Source organism: Oenanthe melanoleuca, chromosome 5 (assembly GCF_029582105.1).
Source record: "Oenanthe melanoleuca isolate GR-GAL-2019-014 chromosome 5, OMel1.0, whole genome shotgun sequence".
NCBI lineage: Eukaryota > Metazoa > Chordata > Aves > Passeriformes > Muscicapidae > Oenanthe > Oenanthe melanoleuca.
The window spans coordinates 9,010,863-9,026,655 of NC_079339.1; the positions used below are offsets into that span (position 1 = coordinate 9,010,863).

A 15,793-nucleotide genomic window follows, 5' to 3' on the forward strand; every position below is an offset into this window, starting at 1 on the left:
GCTGAATTAAACTGTAGTACCATAAGGAATTTATGCAACAAACCAAATTCCAGTTACTTGGTTATAACTGCACTTGGAATTGGATCCACTACATTTGGAATCACCACACAGATAGAGAAACACTCCTCAGCAGAGAGAGGGAATGTTTAGACCCAGATATGATCTTTTCCATCTTCCATCACTTTTTGACTTATAGGGAATAAAATTCATAGGGATGAATGTCCTCTGACAGCCAAATTCCCTTAATATTGATGGCTGGAGAAGGCAGGAACTAATCCTAATGCTTCCACTTTTTTCTCTGGTGTTTGTGTTATTATCTCTATTAGAATAATTCATACTTTTATTCCCAGATTTAAATGGAAAACTCCTTCCCAGATTTACCTGGAATAGGATAATTTGGCTTTAAAACCTCCAATATTTAGAATATCCAAGTCCATTTCTTTGTTCTTCCCCAGGTCCCAGGGCCCGAAGTACCAAATCCTGTGTTTAAATTAATTTGACTGGGGTAGTTTTCCCTCTAAAAGCCCAGGAATAGGCCCTTGGAGTGTTCCTTAATTAAGAACTGCCTTTACTCCTTAAACACCAAAACTTTGGAAATGCAGAGGGGAATCAGTTCTCCCTCCATGCTGATCCATGCTGAGGGACATTCCAGAGCTTACTCACCTTCTGGCTGCTGGATGTTAGATCCCTTTTACATTCTGCTGTGTCTTCCCACAGGGAATGGTGCTGTCTGCTGAGTACATCAAGAAGAAGTTGGAGCAGGAGATGGTGCTGTCGCAAGCTTTTGGACGAGATTTGGTGAGTACAAGTTGCCTCTGCACAGAAGATGAGATTTCCATAAAAAACTGGGTTTTAAGGGAATCTCTGTCTCTCTGAGTCTGTTGTATTCATTTCTCAGCTCTTCATTTAATTCTTGTCCCTCTGGATTTCCAGCTAGTTACTCATTCATGGAATAGTTTGGGTTGGAAAGGACCTTAAAACTCATCCCATTTCACCCCCTGCCATGGGCAGAGAATATTCCACAAGATCAGGTTGCTCCAAGCCCCATCCAGACTTCCTGCAAGGCTTTTTTTATTTTGAAAGCACCAATACTGCAGAGCTCCTGATTATTTTCCTTTTCCTTAGGCAGGAAGTCCCACGTGGTGGCAATGAAGGACAGGGAGCATTAAAACCAAATCAGCAGGAACTAAAATCCCATTTTTATGGAGATTTTGTTCAGAATGCCATGCTGACTGTCCCTGTGGGCACATTCCTGGTGGCAGGGAGATGTCACAGGACTCAAGGGAGATGTTGGGAAGCAGCTTACCTTGGTTTATATGTTGGAAATAGTTGTTGAAGTGCTGCCTTGGGATATGTGGTGGATGGAGGAAGAGATAAACCAGCATCCATCTTTTTGGGATGGAGCTTCATTCCTCTGCCTAGAAAGGGAAAATGGGAGTTGTTTCTATTACTCAGGAGGAATTTCTCCTGGCTTTAGGTCCATAAGTGTCATCCCAGGTCCCACCAGCCCAGGACCTTGTTTCTGACAGTTGCCAAGGACAGATATTCCAGAGAAAAGTATCCAGTAAGGTGTAGAGACACTTTCTTTGTGAGCTTGGATGTTACCAGGAGGGGCAAAAGGCTCTCATCAAATCCTAAATAATTCAAATAGTTGGTGTGCCTTTCTTTTTCTTCCCACCTTCTTTCTTTCAAGGAAGTCCCAGTAGGCCAAATGTAGAATTCCAGAAGTGAATGAATTCCAGCCTCCAGTGAGGCCCTGGCACAAGTTTCCCAGAAAAGCTGTGTCTGCCCCATCCCAGTCCAGGCTGGATGGGACTGGGAGTAACCTGAGCTAGTGGAAGGTGTCCCTGCCTGTGGCAGGGGGTGGAATGGGATGATCTCCCTCTTCCTTTTCAACCTGAACCATTCTGGGATTCTATGATGGTTCAAAACTAGCAAGGAGCTGTTCAGCCAGAAGCTGGAGTGTTCACATACAGAAACAGACTCTAAAACTGGTGAAAGGCAGAGACTTGGAGGATAAATTCAAATTGATTTCCAACATGATTTAGATCCCTTGTTGTTTCTGTGTTTTTAGGGAAGAGGAACAAAACACTATGGCCTGATTGTGGTTGGGCATTCTCTTGGAGCTGGCACAGCTGCCATCCTGTCCTTCCTGCTGCGTCCCCAGTATCCATCCCTGAAGTGCTTTGCCTATTCCCCCCCAGGTGGGCTGCTCAGGTAGGTGTTGGGATACACCTGGGATACACTGGATCCTGCTTGTGAGGCTCTGGGGAGCAGTGAAATGGGCAGGCAGCCTGGAGAAGCAGTGTGTTTCCTCAGGGATATAGTTTGGAATTCAAGTTAGGATGGCAGATAGCCACTTTCCCAAATATTCTGGTTTAAAACTGAATTAGCCATGGCTCTAATTTTAATGGGAAATGAGGGCAATTTCCTTACTCTTTGCCCACTCCCACTGAATAGATGGAAATAAAGGAGGTACTTGACCAAATGTAGACGTCTGGAGCAGCTTACCCAGTTGTTTGGACTCTTTTTCCAAAGAAATTGGAATTGGGATGTCATTCTGCAGCCTAAAATTGTTCACAGGGATTGTTCTGATTTCTCTTCCTTGGCCGTGGAGCAAAACCAGGGAGAGACTAATCGTGAGTCCCTCCCATTATCAATGGAAACAGACCTTCTGGTCATGTCATTCCCGAACAAAACATCCCATTGGATTGCTGGGAAGTGAGGGAAAGTCTTCCTAGTCCTGACAGACACCAAGCTGATCCATTGGAATCAGCTGTGGATCATGAGAAGCTTCTTATGGTAGTTCCTGCATCGTATTCCAGGAGCAGCCAAGGGTTTTAAGCCATCCTGCTGCTGGATCTGGATGCTGGCTTTCCTTGATGTAGTATTCCCAGGTCTTCTGCAGCCACAGAGCTACAGAGGAAGATATTTCAGGAGAGTTGTACAACCTTCTGCTCCAAACTTTCAGTCCTGGATCCCTTGGTATCTCCTAACTTGTGTCATGCCCAGGATTGTCCTTAGGTCGGTGAGGCAGCCTCTGCCCATGATAACTGGTTGGGAATATCTCTAGGAAACTCAGAATGGGAATCTTCTACTTCTTGTATTGTAAGTCAGGTTGCTGCAGAAATTTGCCGTCTGAATTCTCCCAAATATTGGGATATTTCATCCTACGTTGTAGCACAGGATATCTTATTTGGCTGTCCTGCCATTCCCAAACGATTGGAAAACGACTGAGGCACTGAGTTCAAGCATTTCCTTTCCTAGCTGTATCCAGAGTCATGTGCAAGGGAATGGTTGAGCCATGGGAGGTGAAGATCAGGCTCTTCTTCCACAAATCCCAAAAGCCTGGAGCAGCTTGGATTGGGGTGTCCCTGGTTTCCCTGCCACTGAATTGGAAATTAAACACTGTTTGCTTCTTGCTCCTGTTTCTCTTCCAGTGAGGATGCCATGGAGTATTCCAAGGAGTTTGTGACTGCAGTGGTGCTTGGCAAAGATTTGGTGCCCAGGCAAGTGGAGAAGTGTCTGAATTCCTTGATGAATCTCTGCTGTTCTGTCCCAAATAATCTGTTTCCTGTCTGAAATACTTGGATCATCTCTGTCTCCAGCTTCCTCATTTTCCTGTCCTTTTATTGTTCTCTGTTTATCTTCCTGATTCCCTGTGTTACTGTGTTTTTCCTGGACACCTCTTTTGGGGTTTTTATGGGCAAATCCCTCCTGTGTGAAAGAAAAGGTGGAATGTCCTACCTCTGGAATCCTTCCTTGTGGTACCTGGAATATCAGGTGTGCCACCTTCCTGGTTTCCTGTGTTATCTTGGCCCTGCCCTGGGTGTGCTGGCACCTCATTTGGACCAGTTTGTCCCAAAATGCCTGTTCCATGTCACCTCATCTCTGAACCAGCTCATTCTTTGGGCCTTGGCATTCCTCACCTTCCTCATCTCCTGGGATATATTCTGCTGAGCAGGGATTTGGAGCAGGAGCCAGGCAGCCTGGGATTTACCTGGATGCCATGATCCTGTCCATCCTGTCACCTGCTCAGTGGTGTCATTCAGCTCAAGGACACTTTTCCAGCACAACTGTTCTGTGCCATCTTCTGTTGTCACCTTCATCCTTTCCTGTTCACTGATCTTATCCTGGTTATTGTCCCAGTAATTCCCTGGGGCCTCTCACTCCTGCCTTCTGCTTCTGGGTAATGCCACAGCCCCCCTCTGAATCCATCTGCTCCATGTTGTATCCTTATAGTGTCCTTTTAAACACAATGCCTTGTTTTTCTGTGCTCTGTATCCTTCTTGTCCTGTTCCCTGCCCAGGTGTTGTGAACACATTTCCCCCTCTTCCATAATCCATAATTTTCTTCTTCTCGAGACTCACTACTTCTCCAGAATCATGTCTTCATCTCTTCCAGAATCACATCTTCCTCTTTTCCATAACCACACCTTCTTCCAGAATCACATCTTCCTCTTTCCCATGATCACATCTTCCTCTCTTCCAGGATTGGGCTCTCTCAGCTGGAGGGATTTCGCCGGCAGCTTCTGGATGTTCTCCAAAGAAGCACCAAACCAAAGGTAAGCAGGAAGAACCAACACCTGGAGAGGTCTCTGAGCAGGGATGGGGAATTTTAGTGGCAGGAAGGGTGGGTTTTCTCCAGGTCTCCTCAGGTCATTATTTAGGGAACCAGAGGAATGATGGAAAGAACTGGAGAGCTCAGTGGGATCATTCCGGCTCACTTGCTGAAACTTCACCATCACAGATCCCAAATACCTGAGCAGGGAATTTTCTGTCTGAGCCTCTTCTAAAGTCTGTATTCCGAGTGTGGCATTTTCTGCCAGTTAAAACTGGGAACAGACTGGAAGTACAGCACCTGTGCTTGTCAGAACATTGGGGTGATCCTGTTCCAGGATAAATTATCTGCTCATGTCTTGGAGAAAGGAAATGTGGGAAGTTGTCCCTCCCCAGTCTTCACCATTGCACCAAGATGGAAAAAAACCGTAAAATATGAAGATCTTTAGGGATAATACATGATGGAATTTACCTGGAGAGAGTATATAATTGGGAAAGGAAAACCAGCTTTCAGAAACATGGATCATCTCTGTCTCCAGCTTCCCTGTTTTCCTGTCCTTGTATTGTTCCTTATTAATTGCCAGTGTCACTGTGTTTTTCCTGGACACCTCTGTTGGTGTTTCGCACACCTTCCTTAGGCAAATCCTTCCTGTGTGAAAGAAAACAGGGAATATCCTACCTCTGAAATCCTTTAAACTTCTTGAGTCCTATGAGGCAATTCTGCTTTAGTTTTGCTTCTTTCTCCTCAAATCCTCTCTATTCACTGTCTCTTTATGGGAACAGTGGCGAATCATTGTGGGGGCCACCAAGTGCATTCCTAAATCCGAGCTTCCTGAGGAGCCGGAGGAGAACTCGGTGACGAGCAACCGGCTCTGGACACACCCCAGTGACCTGACCATCGCCCTGAGTGCCAGCACCCCCCTGTACCCCCCTGGCCGCATCATCCACGTGGTGCACAACCACCCTGCTGAGCAGTGCTGGTGAGTCCTGCAATTCCTGCTGGAATTCATGCTGGAAAGCTCTCCCTGACACTAGGAGAAGGGAGTTTTCTTCCCCACCGTCTCACGGGGACCGTGGTTGTGTCTGCTGGCGGAGTTACGGAATGGTTTGGGTTGGAAAGGGACTGTGGACATCCATGGGCAGGGATACCTTCCACCAGATCAGCTGACTCCAAGCCCAGTCCAGCTTAGATTTGAACACTTCCAGGGATGGGGCAGCCACAGCTTCCCTTGGAATCCATCCCAGTTTTCCAGTCTCACCACCCTCACAGGGAAGAGTTTCTTCCAATATCTAATCTAAACCAGCACATGGAATGCTGTAATGGTTTGGGTTGGAAGGTACTTAGGATCACCCATTTCTACCCTCTGCCATGGGCAGGAACACCTTCCACTATCCCAGATTGCTCCAAGCCTATCCTGGTCTAGAGCACTTCCAGGGAAGGGGCAGCCACAGCTTCTCTGGACAGCCTGTGCTAGGGCTTCTGCACCCTCATAGGGAAGAATTCTTTCCCAATATCCAATTTAAACCTACCTTCTTTAAAGCTACTCCCCCTTTTCCCACTATTCCAGGCCCTTGTCCAAAGTCTTTTTCCTCTTTAGATGATGATTAGCCCATGGATAATCACATCCCTTTTGGATAATTCAGAATTTTGGAGCAATATTTTAACAGCTCCTCCCTATGTTCTTTCTCTTTTTCTCCCTCTGCATCCTGCTGTTTTCATATGCCAAAACAATACCTACTTTTCCATCCCATTTTCCCTGTTGTCTGGACCCCTTTTCCAGCTGCTGTGAGCAGGAGGATCCCACCTACTTTGCCATCTGGGGGGACAACAAGGCCTTCAACGAGGTGATCATCTCCCCAGCCATGCTGCACGAACACCTCCCCTACGTGGTCATGGAAGGGCTCAACAAGGTAAGGCAGGGTCCTGGTCAGTCTTGCACAGGGTGTTGGAGTAGAGTGTGGTGAGGTCTGGGAATGGAATTCCCAAAATCCCAGATGTTCTTGTTTCCAAATGTAGTGTCAGAGTATTGAGGTTGTGTGGTGATGGTTCATTTCAGGAGCTGCCAATAAGCTGGAACCCAGGTGATATTCAGGGCTGTTTCAGGATTTATCCATCTAATCCTTTATCTCCCTGTGCTTCCAGAAGGCTCTGGGAAGAAAGAGGCCAATCCAGCTTTTTGAAAGCCTCCAGTCAATCCCTGCTGTTCCTCTGCTTTCCTTGGACAGGTCTTGGAGAACTACAACAAGGGGAAAACAGCTCTGCTTTCTGCAGCCAAAGTGATGGTGAGTCCTACGGAAGTGGATCTCACCCCGGAGCTGATATTCCAGAGCCAGCCCTTGCCCAGCTGCCCCACCGTGCAGATCGGAACTGGAGCTGTCCCAGCGGACAGGAGGAACAGCAGTACCAAGTAAGGAGAAATTTTTCATGGAATAGTGGCTCCAGGTGTGGCTCCTCCTCCTCTTGGGGCATTGTGATCCTTGTTAGTGGGAAAGACAGATCCATGGGCGGCCTTTGTGCCTGTCAGGGGGAAAAGTCCCTTGTGTTGCTTAGGAATTTGAGTGCAGCAAGGTCGGGAAAAGGTACAGAAGAAGCTTCCTTTTTTCTCTTCATCCAGACTGATGGGGTTTGCTCAAGGTAAAACTTAGAGCCAAATTTGGTTTGGGTTGGAAGGGATTTAAGGATCACCCAGTTCCAGTACCTGCCGTGGGCAGGGAGGGACACCTTCCACTAGCCCAGGTTGCTCCAAGCCCTGTCCAACTTGGAACACTATCAGGGATAGTCCACAGGTTGCTCCAAGTCCCATCCAACATGGAACACTATCAGGGATAGTCCACAGCCTCTCTGGGCAGGGAAGAAGGATGTAATGAGCCAGAAAAAAAGGGAGAAGGGCAAGAACTGGAGTTTGCAGAGGGAGAATCCATTTGTGATATTTCCAGCTGGGAGGATGGAGTGAGAAGAGATTCCCTGGAGTTATGGATGGCTCTGATTGGAGGGGCTGTGTGGGGAACCCTTGGATCCTCTGGTTGTTCTGGAATTCTGCAGCCTCATGTTCTCTGTTTCCCATTGCAGGAGCAAATCCCATTCGGAAATCAGCCTGGAGGGATTCTACGAGACAAAGCCACTTTCTCCCGTGCAGAAGGACCCTGTGGAGCTGCTTCTCCTGGACACTAAGGAACGTCTCTCCGTGGAGCTCCAGGACCGCCGCGCCCCTCTGGCCACCATGGAGAGCCTCTCGGACAACGAATCCATCTACAGCTTCGATTCCCGGCGCTCCTCCGGTTTCCGGAGCATCCGCGGCTCCCCCAGCCTCCATGCGGTCATGGAGAAGGACGAGACGCACTGCTTTTATATAGACCCCGCTATCCCTGAGGAAAACCCTTCCCTCAGCTCCCGGACAGAGCTGCTGGCTGCTGACAGCCTCTCCAAGCATTCCCAGGAGACGCAGGCCCCGGAAAACGTCCTCAACAGCGGCGGCACCACCCCCCAGCGCCGCTGCAGCGCCGAGGGCACCGGGAGCGACGGGGAGTGCGCGTCCTTGTCCCCTCGGGAAGAGCCAGCGCTCCACAACGGCCGCCTGGCCGATGTTCCCAGTCCGCAGGTGCTGGAATTCGCCGAGTTCATCGACAGCCTCTTCAACCTGGACAGCAAAAGCAGCTCCTTCCAGGACATTTACTGCATGATGGTGTCGGACAGCTCCAGCGACTTTGCGGAGATTCCCAAATCCGTCAGCGACCAGGAGATCCTGCTGAGGGCGCAGTACGAGCCTAACTTAGTCCCAAAGCCCCCAAGGTTGTTTGCGGGCTCGACGGATCCTTCGTCGGGAATCTCCGTGTCGCCCTCTTTCCCCCTTAGTTCATCCGGAGAACTCATGGATATCACTCCCACGGGTGTGAGCAGCCAGGAATGCCTGGCCACGGACAAAATCCGGACTTCCACCCCCTCCGGACACGTAACCAGCCCTGCCAAGCAGGACGACCTCATGATTTCGGCCCTTTAGTGCAGGGGGAAGGGGTGGAATGATCCCAGTGGGATAATCCATGGAGGAGGCTGTCATCAGGCAGTTGGGATCAGAGGAGACAGCTGGAAAAATCCTTTCTGGGGTGACACAGTGGAGGATGGATTGTGCTGGAATCCTGTCCTTGGAGCTGGGAGAAGCTCTGCCCCATGGGGCCTGAGAGGGTCTGAGGCACTAAAGTTCCCTACCTCAGCCTGTCTCAATCCAGAGGCAGATTCCTTGCCCTGGGGCACCTGCTGAGTTTGGGAGTGAGATACCTGGATAGATGGAAGCAGGAGGGGGTCAGGCCAGATCCCTCCCCATCAGGACCGAGCCGGTGGTATGGGAAATGAGCGGATTGAGACTTTGGGCCCTGTTGCACTACCACGGATCCGGCCCAAGATCCAATTCGGCACACTTCCATGGGGATTGCTTTTGTAGGACACTCCTGTTTTAAAGCCATTGGGGCTGTATTCCCCCCAAGTCCAGTCCCCCGGTTCCTGGCCAGGTGCAGCAGGAATGGGGCTGGCACCATGGTTTCTCTCCCCCAAGCACTCCTGAGAGGGAAGGACGCTGTTCCCAAGAGCCCAATCCCTCTGCCACGTCCCTCCTTTGCCAGAAAGCTCTCCTGGATATCACCCCCATCACTCCTTGGTTCCCTGGACCCCTCCAAGCTGGCGACATTCCCGTGGGACTGTGGATTCTCATCTTGGAGCTGCATGGATGTGGATGGATCAACTGCAGAATGCGCCCAGTGTGATTTTCCAGGCCCCTGTGGAGTCTGGGAGTCTCTCCTGGATCCCTGGGTGTCCTCACACCACTCATATGCAGCATCCACGGATCAGTGCCAGCCTCTGTCATTGGGAATTCAGGGAAAAGATGGAATTTTTTCCCAGTGTTGCAATCTCTTGTATGTTTACAGAGCTGCTGAGCTGGTTGGAAGGTATTTATTAAGGAAAGAGGGAAGGAAAATCCATAGTCATCCTTTCCTTCCCATGCTGTTCCCTCTGGGGACTGAGGGAAGAGAGGATGGGCAGGCAGAATTCCAAGCCCCTGCTTCCCAAGTGGCTTGGATTCAGGAGTAACCGCCTACCCCCTCTTCCACCCTGTCCCCACCTGCACAATTCCATGTAGGAAAACTTGAGCAAAGTGTTAGGAAAACTACCTGAGCCTCCGGGCCCAGAGGAGCCTGCTCTGCCTCTCCAGGCAGGTTTTCCAGTGATGGGAGCAGGAGGAAAACTACCTAAAATAGGAAATGAAACATGATTGGGACCTGGAAAAGGCCTTCAATTGCCACAACTCCCCCTCAAAAGCTCAGTAGTTACCAATGGCTCTCCCCGGAGCTCTGTCCTTCCTCCCTGGAAAAGAAATTCCTGGTTTAACTTCCTTAGAATCCTGTGGTTGCTCCCTTTTCCCCTCCTTAGCAGTGTTATTTCCATTGTGGGAGGACACTGTCCTTCCCAGGAGCTCAGCTCCTGGCAAATCCCAAGCTTCCATTGGCCATGTGGGTTCTGGAAGCCCTGGGGTGGGTCAGAGCTGTGCTTCCTGGGAGCCAGTGGGATCTGATGCCATTGAGGAGCACTTTATAACCAGTGTGCATTGATGTAAATAACCCTGGGTGCACAGAATTCCACTGGATTCTGGCTCCAAGTGCTGATATCCCACTCCATCCAGCGTGGGATGCTCCAGCCCCTGCTCCTTACCCGTTTCAGAGCCTTCAGAAGTGCTTCAAGCAGCCAAGAAAACATTATCCCTGTGGTTTAAGGTTCCAAAGGTGACCTTTCCCTGAGTGGAATCAGAGGGAGGAAGCCCCTCTGAGTTCAGAGGGATTTGGAGAAGGAAAAGTCCTTTTATTCTGAGCAACCAGAAGTTCTTTTTGTTTTTGTAGGTCCTTAAAAAAGGAGCAGGGAGCAGGCGGTTTGGGAGCACAGCACAGGGTAAGGAGGAATTCCTGCACTCAGGAAACACTACCAAGGTGATTTTTCAGGAATACGCACAAAAATCTGGGAAAGTTTGAGGGGAAAAGGGGAGCTGAGGGGCAGGGAGGCTGGGGCTAGCGGGCTAGCTCCCCTCCTGGCCCAAGAGTCGGGATAAGGAGCTCATTCCTGTCCTTATTCCTGGCAGGAATTAACCCTTAGCACTAAGGCAGAGCTTGGGATCTGCAAAGCACTTTAAAACATTAAGGAAAAGGATCATCTCTGTCCCTGGGAGCGACATGGATACCTGGGATTAGATGGAACTACTGGTGGGAGGTGCCTCCAGGTGAGGAAAAATGGGATATCTCCCTCCTAAAATAATTCCAGTGGGAACCTGCTGATGTTCCATGGCTCAAATGTTGCACTAGAAAGTCCCTTCCCTGACGTTCCTCTGCCGTGTCCTGGAAGACTCAATTCTTGGGTGACTGTTTCCTTCTCTGTGCCGTTGGAACTGTATCCTATGGGAATGGCCTTCCCTTGCCCTGACAGGAAGCAGTCTGGAATGCTGTGGTTTTTTTGCTCTGTGATTACTGGACTTTGGAAAAGCCTGGAAATACATAATTCCTGGGAGCTGGGCTTGCCACAGGTCAAGGAGTAAAGGCACAAAAGAGCCCCTCAAAGGTTCTCATTGTATCCTGTCATGGATAATTCCTGGTTTTTGTTGGCAAACATATCTGATCCCAGTCCTCCCAAATGAAATCCACATTCTTGGAATTATTTCTGCTTTAAATGTTTCTATGTCTTGATCCCCATCACTGTGTCTTGATCCCCAGCATTCTGTGTCTCCATTCCCATCACTCCTTTGCTATCTGGGCATTTGGAAAGGCTGATCTCCCATTTCCTCCTGGAAAAGCACACGTGGAATGCTGAAATAAATGTTAAAGCTGCAGCTACCTCCTTCATCTGTACTGTACACACTTCCTGCTTTCTCTTCCTGCTCTGTCTTTGGAAATACGAAGCATCTCCAGTTTTCTGAATCTCTTGGCTTCTGCTTCTTCCTCTTCAGCTTTGTGCCTTCTGATCTTCGGATATTCCCATGATATTCCAACAGGATGTTCCACCCTGTGCAGAGGCAGTGCTGGAAGTGCCTGACACCCCACATCCCAGCCTGGCCAACAGGTCACCCACTCCATGCCTCATCCTTAAAATCTCTTCTGATCCTTCTTGGACCAAGTGACCTTTAAAGGTCCTTTCCAACACCAAGTATTCCAAGAGTTTCTTGGCAGAGGAATGGAGCTGAGGCTCTTCCACACCAGTAGGTTGATTTTATTGTTGCTTTCCTTGCAGCAGTGCCAAAAATTTGGGAAGGGTCCTGCAGTGCTGAGGATATACTGGCCCTTTTCCAATATTTATCATTATTCCTTCTCCTTTGGGGCTGCCTTCTCCATTTGGAATATTCATTTCCTCCTAAAACTTCCCTCTTTTTCTTTGCTCCCTGTTCCTCTCACCTCTTTCAGGAGCCACCACATACCTCCCTTCTCTCGAGGTGCTGATTCCACATCCTTGGTAGCACATAGGAAACATGGGAAAACCATTCCAAAGCACTTAAATGGAATTCTTGAAACTTTTTAGGAACTTCTTTCCAAAGCAGAGAGGATTTGTAGGAGGTATTTTGGCCTCTGCAGAGGGCTGGGATGGTAGAGAATGGGGAGTGTGGATGTAGATTTCCAGTGATTCCCAGTTCTATTCTTTTAGGATGTTAGAGTCCAAGAACAGTTGATGGTCCCAAGCAGGATTGAAGTGGGAAATATGTTTCCACATAAGAAGGAGGAAAAGCTCCAACTGTAGGGATACAGGATCAGTATCTAACACATATTCCATGCACTTTGATGTTTTCCCAGCTTTTGCTTCTCTTTTCCTGCAGGCAGATAATATTATTCCCACGGAATCACCCACACAGCTTTCATTTACAAACTGGGACATAGGAATAATCAGGATTACCCCTGGCAATGGGAATTAGGTGGGATTAATTCTTGCTGGAATGGGTGTGTTTGGATTTGTGTTTTGAGGCTGTATCCAAGAACCTCCCTTGAATTTCCATGGGCAGCAGAGCCCTTCTGTGTTTGCCTTGGGAATTGCTGGGCTGGAGTTCCCCTCCACGCTGGGTTTATCATTATCCATTCTGGGATATTCTTCCCTTGGCAATAGGACATTCTGACTTTGCAGGATAGAAACAGGAATATTTAATTCCCATGGGTTTAAGGGATAGTGGTTGGAACTGTAGCATTTGAGGAACATCCGAACATTGCCTAGGGTGGTGTGGATTCCTCATTACTGGAAATACTCCAGGCCAGGTTGGATAAGGCTTGGAACAACCTGGGCTAGAGAAAAATGTCTCCCTGCCCATCGCAGTGGGTGGGAGCTTCCAAATAATTCTGGAGTGCTTGCAGTGTGCTGCAGGAAAGGGAAGGTTGGAATTGCAGAAGCACCTTTGCATGGATTGCTCTGCTGAGAAATCCCTCTGAAGGAAGCAATTGGAAAGCACTGCCTGGAACTGGGCTCATTGCTTTGTTCCCAGACCCTGTGCAGTGCTGATTTTTGGGAAGAGCCTCATTTCTTGTGCCAAAGCTCCCTCTCATGGCTTCTGTGTGGAGGAAGCAATGCTGCATGGAACCTGCTGGAGGCAAACACTGCCCATCCTTGGCAGCTGTGGGAAGAAGGAGAGGAAGGAATACTGCAGCTGGAAGCTGGGATTCAGCCTGGGAGTCTTTTGCTCTCCAGTCAGATCCACAGGAGAGTTATGGATCAAGAGAGGGATGGGGAAGGGGCTGGATCAGCAGTCACTGATGTCCTTCCCCTTCTTCCAGCTCCAAGGAGCTGCTTAAGGGCTGGAAATTCCAAACAGCCAAGGTTTAGGGCATTCCTTGCTTTGTCATAGGGAATCATCATCAGCCTCCAAGTACTTTGCTGTCTCCATTCCCATTACTTTTTCCATGTTTTTTGAGTTCATACCTGTCGTGCCTTTGTTCTCCCTGGCTTCAGGTCCCAGATTTCTGGGATTAGACATCTCCCACCTTCCTTTTCCACTTCTCTGGGAGTATGGAAGTGTGGCCAAGGCCTGGTAGGAGCTGCCCTTGCTCCCAAGCTCTCCCATTCTGCCTCAGCCAGGACTTCCCACATCTTCCCACTTTTCCCTGCTGCCTGAGGTCGTATCCAAGTGCCAAAAGCAAATCTTGACCTGAGGCAGGCAATTTTTTCCAACCCACACCACATTTCTCCCTGGCTCTGGAGCAGCCCCCTTCCAAAGGTAAGCTCCCTGGGAATTGTTCCTGCTTTCCTTTTTGTGTCCAATCCCTCTGATGTCACTGTGTCACACCGCGCTCCATGTCCTGACTTTCCCACCTTCCCAGCACACCTGTGGGATGAGGGGAACCTCTCCCTGTCTTCACCTCTTGATTCCTGAAAATCCTTGCAGCACAGGAACAACCCTTGACGTTGGTTTTTCTTGGGATTCCACTTCCCTGCTTCCCATCCCAGGCTTTGTGCAGTTCTGATGGCTCAGAGTCGGAAGTCCCAGGTGGGGGTGGCACCTATCCTGCCGGGATATCCAATTTTGGGAAGTTTGTGTGCAAAGGGATCCCAGCAGGGGTTTTTCTTAGGACACTGCCACATCCTTTGGGTCCTAACTCCTTTCCTGGGATGTCCCCAGAGCTTGGTGGTGGCAAAGTGGCCTCACCTGCAGCTCCAGCTTCCCACCTTTCCCTCCACAAATCCAGGGAATACTCTGGAACTTCTATCCTGGCATTAAGCAGAATTCCTAATGGCACAGGGGTAATCTGGGATGGGCTGTGCCTCCCTGTCTGGAATGTTGTGCCCTGCAAACCCCTTTCCTTTGGCTCTGCCTCTCTGGAAAAGCCCTTCCTGCCTGTCACCTGTGTTCAATCCCATGCTGAGGCAGCTCAGAGCAGGATACCTCTGGATTCATTTTCTGCTGGATCCTAATTGCCTCCTTAGAGCTGAGGCCTTTGGCATTTTTGGGAGAACCAGCCCTTCCAGGGAGCTCTGAGGCACTCCCACTGCTTCTGGCAGGGCTTGGAGCACTTGGATATGCAATTGGGAGGAAAAACAGCCCAGCATCCTGCATCCCCATGCTCATCCCAGGAATGCCGCCCTCTGAATCCCTGCTCTGAGCTGCCCCAGCATGAAGATTTCAAGGAAACTCAAGCACTCCTCATGTGCCCTTCATTCTCCATGTGACTTTTTTTGTACCTCTGTATGAAAGATCTGAACTAATCCCGCTGTAAAGAAAGATCTGGATGAATTATAACCTAATTCCAGAAACATGGATGTATATAAATTTTCTGTATATTCTATGGCACTCTGTATAAAATGGATGTTGGAAGCATGGCTGGAGTATGTGACTGTTCCCACGGATGTCCTGGACATGGATGGTTGGGAATTGCCTGAGGTTTCTGCCTAAAGGGTGGTGAGTGAGTTGGAGAGGTGGGAAGGACACCAGGAACTGGGTCTGCAGCTCTTGGGAAGGATCTGGGGAATCATTGGGGGTTGGCTTTCTTCTCCAGCTCTCTCTGCTGTGGATCTCAGCCTGGGGGAACATCCAGAGGTTGTGGATTTGCCATCCCATGGCCAGGATGGAGCAAGCTGGAAATTGTCCTGGAAGTAGGACAGAAGGTGTCCCTGCCCATGGAAGAGATGGAACTGGATCTTTAAGATCCCTTCCCACCCAAACCATTCCAGGATTCCATAATCACTGTCCCTTGAGATGAGTTCTAGGAATCTCTCCTTCTGTGGAGAAGGAAATTAAGGAAGGAACTGGATGCTTTGAGTTATTCCAAGTTAAATTCAACTTGTCCTATAAAAAAGATTTTAGTGCAAACGGAATTTTTTGGGAGTGGATGGGAATGGCAGGGATCCCAAATATTCCATCCTATTGAATGTTCCAGCTTGAACAGTGTGGAGATCTCCCCTCTGGATGAACATGAAGGTGCTGGGATCTTTCTGTGAGCTGAGTGAGTCCATAGTGGGATTTTCCCAGTGTCCTGCCAGACACAGCTCTGGAGTTGTAAAGCAGGATCTCACTACCTGAGAGCTGTTCCCAGCTGAATAATTCCACATAATTCATATTCTAGAAAAGGGAAAACCTGAATTTAAGGCTTACAGGATCAGGGAATAGGGGCAGGAGAAGTTCTGGACTTGCTGACCAGCCAGGAGAAATCCAGGGAGAAAAGGAACGCCTGGAAGTGTGTAATCCTATTAATGGCTGCATGGAATTGTTTTTATGGCTGCTCCTGAAGGGACTATC

The 15,793-nt window shown here is 49.1% G+C and overlaps 1 protein-coding gene across 2 annotated transcripts in view; it reads left to right on the forward strand.

Annotated features, from left to right (window-relative positions):
• The window catches only part of DAGLA (diacylglycerol lipase alpha), a 56,250-nt gene extending 41,375 nt beyond the window's left edge, over nucleotides 1-14,875 (forward strand). For both annotated transcript variants that reach the window (XM_056492432.1, XM_056492433.1), the window contains 8 exons: nucleotides 718-798; nucleotides 2,075-2,217; nucleotides 3,441-3,509; nucleotides 4,492-4,564; nucleotides 5,343-5,539; nucleotides 6,341-6,470; nucleotides 6,786-6,967; nucleotides 7,630-14,875. In XM_056492432.1, the coding sequence (XP_056348407.1) occupies nucleotides 718-798; nucleotides 2,075-2,217; nucleotides 3,441-3,509; nucleotides 4,492-4,564; nucleotides 5,343-5,539; nucleotides 6,341-6,470; nucleotides 6,786-6,967; nucleotides 7,630-8,557 (1,803 nt within the window). In that variant the 3' untranslated portion in view covers nucleotides 8,558-14,875. The remainder of the gene's footprint in view (nucleotides 1-717; nucleotides 799-2,074; nucleotides 2,218-3,440; nucleotides 3,510-4,491; nucleotides 4,565-5,342; nucleotides 5,540-6,340; nucleotides 6,471-6,785; nucleotides 6,968-7,629) is intronic.
• Nucleotides 14,876-15,793: the final 918 nt, after the last annotated feature.